Source organism: Impatiens glandulifera, chromosome 3 (genome assembly GCF_907164915.1).
Source record: "Impatiens glandulifera chromosome 3, dImpGla2.1, whole genome shotgun sequence".
In the NCBI taxonomy this organism is placed as follows: Eukaryota; Viridiplantae; Streptophyta; class Magnoliopsida; order Ericales; family Balsaminaceae; genus Impatiens; species Impatiens glandulifera.
Window position 1 is genome coordinate 18,160,954 of NC_061864.1, and position 8,742 is coordinate 18,169,695.

The 8,742-nt window shown below is 30.9% G+C and overlaps 1 protein-coding gene across 1 annotated transcript; it reads left to right on the top strand.

Annotated features, from left to right (window-relative positions):
• Positions 1–2,319: 2,319 nt before the first annotated feature.
• LOC124931971 (ornithine aminotransferase, mitochondrial) lies at positions 2,320–8,101 on the top strand. The gene is made up of 10 exons (XM_047472562.1): positions 2,320–2,627; positions 3,562–3,670; positions 3,948–4,178; positions 5,503–5,662; positions 5,756–5,811; positions 5,949–6,101; positions 6,498–6,595; positions 7,224–7,304; positions 7,442–7,675; positions 7,784–8,101. The coding sequence occupies exons 1-10, from the start codon at positions 2,476–2,478 to the stop codon at positions 7,932–7,934; spliced, it is 1,425 nt and encodes a 474-aa protein (XP_047328518.1). The 5' UTR covers positions 2,320–2,475; the 3' UTR covers positions 7,935–8,101.
• Positions 8,102–8,742: the final 641 nt, after the last annotated feature.

Genomic DNA, 8,742 nt, shown 5'->3' on the forward strand with positions numbered 1-8,742 from the left:
GTATTTCCAAAGGAATTTATTAACTGTTTCTGATCCATAATGAGTTTTCAAATTAGATTTTGCTTGTTTGCTCTATCACTATTGTTATTTACATATAGTTAAGGGGGTGATTTCTTCATGAGCTGCCAGTTATAGTGGTGATTTCAGTCATTTATTCGTCTTCTTCTTCTCGAATTAGTGCTCTCTGTCACGATCTCTAACCATTAAGTATGATCCGATCATTCAAATTTAGCTTAGAGCTTACGTTTATAGTTGTTAATTAATTTGCTTATAGATGTTAATTAAGTTGTGTTAGAGCTTACTTAAGATGAGAAATAACCTATATTTTTTTTGAATAATTAATTTGTGTTAGAGCTTACGTTTATAGATGTTAATTAGTTTGTGTTAGAGCTTACTTAAGATGAGAATTAACCAATAATTTTTTAGAATGTTTCTGAATAATGTTTTTAAATTAGTTAGCTGAATTGTTGTGCTTCTAATAAGTAATGTAACTGCTTTGATATTATATTGTAAGGGTACATTTGATTTGAGGTATTTATTTAATTGGTTCATAATAATGCTAATCAAACTCTAATTATTTTATCATAAAAGAAGATTTTACATTACCAACAGAACTATCATTTAAATAACCCATAAAAAATCTCGGTTAGGGCGGGAATGTGTTTATCATCTCTCCCGTTTTACTTTGAGATATTTTTTCACTAGCATTACCTTTCGGTTTTAGAGAATTTTTGCAGGTTATTTATACCATATTCTCTAAAAATAAATATATTTTTTTATCTAGTTTTGAAATTTTTAATATAATATATTATAATATATTGAAAATTTATATTATTATAAAGAAATAAATTAAGAATTTTATAAAATATAATAAATAAATATATTATTGATTTTATATATTTAATTTTGTTTATAGTGTTCGTGGTAAGATGTAAAAAATTTGAAGAAAATCTCTTCAAATGAGACAATTCGGTTTGTCATATTATATATGATCTCATATCATATTCAATATCCATCCAAGATAATTTAGGTTTTCGATTTTCACGATTTACCTCAAACATCTTATATTTATCATCTTAAAATAAGAAAAATAAATAAATGAAAAATGATATAAACTTATAATTAGAGAGAAGAGATTTAGGAAAGTATATAAAGTTTTAAATATTACATAGTATAATTTTAATATAAGAGATTTAGTAGAGTATATAAAGTTTTAAATATTGCATAGATTATTTTAATATATATAAGTTGTTTTTATGTATGAATTGCGCTAATATCATATTTTCTAGTACTCATGTCATACCTATCCAAAACATCGTATAACTCATTTTCATACCTATCCAAAACATCATCCAACCCAAATAATTGTCTTTTACTTTACTTGATAAACAATGTTTTTTTTTGAAATATTTAAATCTGAAGTTGGATATGCTTTTGAATAAATGATTTTTTTAAGTATTTAGATAATATTTAAAATATATATATATATATATTAATAAATTTAATAACACTTGTATAAAAAGCAGTTAAGAAGTTAAGAATATAAAAGTATTTAATTAATTAAAAAATAAAATATAACATAAAAGCTGAATCAAATTAACCCTTACAAATACAAACAAATGCTTGTTGGGTGGGGGTCCAATCAAGCATTAGATAAGAAAGTATTATGGACTTTTTGGACACTCAAATAGTTAATACTATTATTCTGATTTCTCTTTTTATTTTTTTTACTTTCTCATACAAGCATATTTTTAACAGAGAAATTAATAAAATAATATTTTAATAGTTATATAATTATGATAAGTTAAAAAATATATAATTCAAATAATTAAAAGTTTTAATAAGAGAATAAATGTTTTGATTGTATTTTTACTTAAAACAAATAATTTAAGTTGAAGTTGCAAATAAAAAAAATAATGATTTCTTTCTAAATTAACTTTTATTAAATAACATTAATTATTTAAATACACTTCTAAATGAAAATTTGATATTGCCTTAATTGTGCAGATAGATAGATAGATGATGACGCCTAACAACAATTGCGCAAAATGTGTTTCCTTTCTTTTTTTTTTTATAAAAATATTTTTTCGCTTACGTGACGACCCTAACACGCGAGACGAGACTGTCATCGCGTCACGCGACGCAGCGTCGTATTACGCAATTGGGGCATTTTTGTTCGGAAGATAGGAGGCCTTAACTTGTGCAATTTATATTAGGCGTTCAGATATGATTATATGCAATTAAGGTAATTATTAGGGTGATCTTATCAAATTTTCCCTTCTAAAAGGTTAATTCAATCTTCTTCATTCTTTTCTTAATTTGTGTTGAAAGATAAAATAGAAACCGATCATTTTCATCATCATCTGATTCAGAAAGCTGAAAATGCGATAAGTAAGAGAGAGAGAGAGAGAGTCTGCAGTAATCGTTTGATTCAGTGTTTGTTGAGGGAGGAAGCAAGCATAATCATCCTTTTCCATGGCGGCCAGAAGACAATTGCAAGTTCTGTTCAGCAGAGCTTACATCAGAGGAGGAACTCGATACAGGAACTACGGAGCACTACCTGAAACTACCGCATCTTCTTCTTCTCAACAACTCATTAACTTGGAATCTCAACATAGCGCTCACAAGTGAGCCTTCTTCTCTATATTGTTGTCTACTCTAGGCAATTCAATTTTGATGATTTTGGTTCTTCTTAACCTTGCTGTGCACCAATTAACTCATGCACGTATAATTTATTCCGATATATCACGTTCGCAGGGTGCTTATTTGTATTTTTTCCGATTTTATGTTTGTTATTGTCTATCAGAACTAGTTTGATTCACCTTCACTTGTACCGAACCGATTTATTGCACAAACTTGAATGTCTTTGAGCATATGATATTATATATGTACCCAAGCTATAGATACCTTACACAGAGTAGTTGGTCTCTACCTTATTGCAGGGTTTTAGAACATGCATAATATACAAGTAAAATCGGAAATATAAAAGATATCTAGAACTGCACCACATTCAATCATCTTGAACCACCATAAGTTTATGTAAAAATATGAAGATCAGGGGATACCTCTTTGTTTTCGTTTGTCGTCGGTTTGTTCACTCCTTTTGCTTTCTCAACACTTCTAGACTAAGCAAATCCAAACATCTTGTATTAATGAAGTCCATGAGAAGCAACATTTGTTTTAACCTTCGAGATGTTTTAACAAGTTATGTTTCAAATTAGAATAAATAGCATAATCATCTACTACTGTTTGAGGATTCAATGTCTTCCTCTCTTTATTTATTTCTCTTTTTTTTATCTTGTATCGACTGTGTAGTGTTCTACTCTCTTAAGATGCTTAGGTTTATATGCAACTTTTCTTATAATTAATTTTTTTTTCTACTCTCTGCCTCTTGTTAATATATACATAATAAAACTATGCTTTTTTTTTTTTTTTCCTAAACCTCATTGAATATCCTTGAAAATTTGAAAAGTTAAAACTGTGTGCTTGTCGATAGTGGATACTATTAACTTACCTACATCAAAATATTAACTTATCTCATTTTTATGGTGGATTTGGCAGCTATCATCCTGTTCCTGTAGTATTTTCTCACGCTAAGGGGTCTTCCATATGGGACCCTGAGGGTAATAAATATCTCGATTTTCTCTCAGCTTACTCTGCAGTTAATCAGGTAAAAAGAAAATCGTGTTTTTCTTTGGTTTATCAAACTGTTACCTTTTTTTATCTGACTTAATGTGCAATTAGTTTTCCCACTTACAAAATTCTGTATGATTGATGGTCCATTGTCAATTTTATGAATTTCATTGTTTGTATATGATTTATGTAGCTATATCTCATGGTCATTTTAGGAGGCCAGTGTGATGGGTTGATATCTGCCCCCGAGGCAATTAGATATTCATTTTCGTATTTAGATCCAAAGCAGTTCCTTTAATAGTTTCATGTTGCAGGGACACTGCCACCCCAATATTGTTAAAGCTTTAGTGGAACAGGCAGAAAAGCTGACTCTTAGCTCGAGAGCATTCCACAATGACAAATTTCCAACACTTGCAGAATATCTAACTTCCTTGTTGGGATACGATATGGTGCTTCCCATGAACACTGGTGCTGAAGGTGTAGAAACAGCCCTCAAGTTAGCCAGGAAATGGGGCTATGAGAAGAAAGAGATACCAAAAGATCAGGTATTCGAAATTTGTTCATGTTTGATCCTTATTAGGTGTGCCATCTTCGGGATTATAACATTTTAAATGTTAGATACTAAGGATAATAATCCAAATAAACCACTTTTTGCATCAAACCAGTTCACCTCTCCCCCCACCCCTATCCCCTAAAAAAATGAAGAAGATCGTCTTCAAATAACTGTACATCAAAGAAGCTCCTGGAAATGGAATGCATTGTTAGACGTCTTATAATCTAAACTGTGAAAACTTCAACAAACATAGCAACCATGTCAGAACAATGAAGTAATTGTGAAGATCTGGGGGTTTAGGTCGTCCAATCCTTAATTGATCTCTTTAGAGTTATGTCTGCTTATCTTCCCTTTTAGCATATGATGAGATGTGCATGATAGAAGAATTTATATGGGTTGGGACTGGGATCTAGCTCAAAGTTGATCATTTACTATTTTTCCCATCATAAAATATTAAATTACATGAGTGCTTCTACACACAAACATCTATCTATATACATATTCCATACAAATTATAGATGTCTAATTAAGCCTCTAAACTTTATATTTAATAGACTATTTACACGGATACGGGTATCGTATACGATACAAATACGGCGATACCGCAAATTTTGAAAATTTAGGATACGATAAGTTTAGGATACGCAAATTATATAAATAATACTTTTCTAAATTTAATATTAAAATAAATAAAAATATAAACTAATATTCTATCATTCAAAAAATTGAGAGATTCAGCAGTTGGGTAAGAGAGGCAAGGCAGTAAAAGTAATAAGAAGAAATGGGTGGCATAAGGCAGGAGGAAATATTAGGTTAGAGATTAATTTATTTTACTAATATAAGTCCCTCAAAATTTTTTATTCACCCAAAACGTGTCCAAACCGTATCGGATTGGTCAACTCTACAAAAATTCAACGATACTTATTTTGCCGTATCTGATACCCTATCTGATACTCGGTGCTACTTAGTTAATAGATCATTTTAATTGGGCTGAATCTATATTATGACACCACATAATGTACAATTACTAACATATATATGTACCAAATATTGGATTAAATCCAACATGCATGCCAAGGAAGGCCATGAGCTAGACACATTTACTTTTGAAATGATCTTCATTTCATTTCCTCTCCCCTCATTTTTTGTTTGTCTTTCCCTTATCCGAAGCAAATAGGAGGTAATATCTTGAACTATTCCTTCATGTCATGTCTTGATTGTAAGTGAGCAATGAGTGTGAATCTTTTGGGTGAATGATTAAGGGAACTTAAGGCACAATATTATTTTCTTAAACTACTATATTAACTCTTATGCAGGCAATTATCGTCTCATGTTGTGGTTGCTTCCATGGTCGTACTCTGGGTGTTATTTCTTTGAGCTGTGACAACGATGCTACTCGTGGTTTTGGACCCTTGTTAACTGGCCACCTTAAAGTTGATTTTGGAGATGAACTTGCTCTGGAGAAGATGTTTAAAGGTTTTCTTAGTTTGTTGAGAAAGAAAATTTGTCTTACAATTATCTTGCTTACTCTTGTTATCATTGTTCACTATGGCCACACTGTCATTACAGAGAAAGGAGATCAGATTGCTGGCTTTCTGTTTGAGCCAATCCAAGGAGAAGCTGGTGTATGTTTTCAGGGAATACTGTGGGTTTTAATATGATCTTCTAGGCATAAAAGAAAAAGCTCAAGCTTATTTTGTAATGATTAATCTATTCTTTTACATTATTTCAATGTTTCATCTTGTTTTGCACTTCATGTTAGGTTATCATTCCTCCGGATGGATATCTAAAAGCTGTTAGGAAACTTTGTTCAAAATATAACATTTTGATGATTGCTGATGAAATACAAACTGGATTGGCACGGACTGGAAGAATGCTGGCTTGTGATTGGGAGGATGTTCGCCCTGATGTTGTGGTATTTTTTTTCTCTCAATTTAATATATAATCCCATATAAAGATATAAATCCCAAATCTTCTCCGATGTTAATATACTATGTCCATATGCTCGATTTGGAGAAATAAGTTTTGGGGCTTTCCGAACCCTTTTTCCATTTACAATTGATTAACTAAAGGGAATTCATGTTAATACTTATAACGGACTTGGTTGATTGTTTCGTCCACAGTCCATGCGACTTTCGCGTTGACTGTGGATCAATGAAAAGTTTTTCTCTTTTCAAAACCATATTATGTCTATATGTCCAATACTTATGTTATAAAGTTCACTACTTGTAGAAAGAAAGAATATAAAGTCCATATGGGAGCTATATTTACCACTTTCTGAAATGGCTTTCATGATAATTGTTCCTTTCAGATACTTGGAAAAGCATTAGGCGGTGGAGTTGTGCCTGTAAGTGCTGTCCTTGCAGATAAAGACGTGATGCTCTGCTTTAGACCTGGAGAGCATGGAAGGTTTCGATGTCTAATACTTCTAATTCATTTCTTTTTATAATTCCTAACCTTTCCCTTCAATGTTAAGGTGTATTGTATCACATGTTTTTAAGATACAATACACCTTCACATCGGATAATTTTCCTGCAGTTTTAAAGTTATTTAACTTTTTGGAAATGCACACTGGTAGAGATCATCAAATAATTAACCCTATTTGATGAAAACTAACATCTTTTATCTCATTATCAATCAAATCATCTATTAAAATACCCTTACTTTATATACATTTTAATTTTTTTATATACATTTAAAAAATTAAATAAAGAATATTTAGTTATTTAACCCAAATAATCAACATTTTCATCAAACAAGATTTGTCCAATAAATCTAGATTATTTTAAAAAAACTACATCAAACAAGTCCCAAGTTTTCTGCACCATATTTATGTTGTCAGCTATTTGGAAACACTTTTTGTTCATGGATCTGGATCAGATGAGAAACCGTAAATAAATTTTGAATACGAGTCTACCAAGTTCTGTTCTCAAATGTGATCTCATCTGGATCCACAAACATCTCACAATAAAAGTGTTTTAAATGGGGGATTTTATCTAGTTGTGATGATTTTGATCATAGTAATACTCTTTTACAGTACCTTTGGAGGTAATCCCTTGGCCAGTGCCGTTGCCATTGCCTCATTGGAAGTCATTAGAAATGAGGGACTTTCTGAGAGGTAAAAAAACTACTCTCTTGTCTGATCTTTGTGAAATGACTCGAGTACAAATATAGTATAAATTTCACTTCGTGTTCCTTCTCCTAGTTTGTTATCAATTTCCACTTTATTGTATATGCTTTTAATCTTCTTTGCAGATCTGCTAAATTGGGAGAAGAGCTTAGGCTCCAGCTAAGAAAAGTTCAAGAACAATTCCCTGATATTATAAAAGAAGTCAGGGGAAGAGGTCTCTTCAACGCTGTTGAGCTTAACAGTAAAGCGTTATCTCCTGTGTCTGCATATGACCTATGCATTAAGCTAAAAGATAGAGGAATTCTCGCAAAACCGACTCATAATACCATCATTCGACTCACTCCTCCTCTCTGTATGAGGTAAATTTACTCCCGATCATAATTACAAATGATTTCTTTATTTAATTTCATTCCATAATATTGTGGTGATTATAAATAATTCTCAATCTGTCAATTGAAAATTTTCAGCTTGGATGAGCTCCAAGAAGGCTCAAAGGCACTGCATGATGTTCTTGAAATTGATTTGCCGGAGATGCGAAAGACGAAGCCCAAAACAGAATCTCATACAGCCTCCTGCATTTGTGATCGTTGTGGACGTAATCTGTATGATTCTTCTTAGAAATATCTATTTTCTACAGCAAACTCTTATAATCTTTTTAAATAATCATGAACATAGTTCATGTTTAAGATAAAATTGTGATCTTAATCTGGTGTTTAAACATAATTTTAGACTAGATTGGGAAAAATAATAAACTATATTAGATTTTTGCTTCAAGATATTTCTCTAATACATGTATCAACCTAAAATCAATCCTAGCCAAAAATAAAAAAAAAATCTTTATTTTTCATCTTGATAGGATTCAGATGAGATTTCTATTTAGGATAAGTGTGGAAAATCTAAATGATGATTGAGTATATTTAATTCTTCATTCATGCACAGAGCAAGTTGTTAATATATTCAATCAGATTGCATTATTATATGAAACATGTGGATGGTCTGTGTTTGTTCTTATATACATTCTTTCACATGAATATTAGTACTAGTTATGAATTATGATAAAAAGAAAATAAAAGGACAGGTTGGAAACACAATGATATATCCCTTAAAGATTTGGTGGTTTCCTAATTCATCTTAATGATTGATTATAAAGCCTTCCATCTTTACAGATTTGCAGAAAATAATAGAGTAGATCATTTTCAAAGCCCTGTTTATTAGCTGGACATTTTTGTTTTGTTTTGTTTCGTTTCCTAACTTCTCTTATATACATACCATTTGGGCACACTCATTGTTTCTGTATTTCGATTAAATATAGAATCGGATACAGAAACAAAATAAGCGTTGTTTCCAAATGGGTATTTTGGTACACCTCTATTATTGAATCACAATTTTTTAGGGTATCTTTTTATAATTTATGGTAAGTTGTTCG

Coding starts and splice junctions, on each gene's coding strand:
- LOC124931971 (XM_047472562.1), top strand. CDS start 2,476: ATGGCGGCCAGAAGACAATTGCAAGTTCTGTTCAGCAGAGCTTACATC. Junction 3,671..3,947: donor CTTACTCTGCAGTTAATCAG/GTAAAAAGAAAA, acceptor TTCATGTTGCAG/GGACACTGCCACCCCAATAT. Junction 4,179..5,502: donor AAGAGATACCAAAAGATCAG/GTATTCGAAATT, acceptor ACTCTTATGCAG/GCAATTATCGTCTCATGTTG.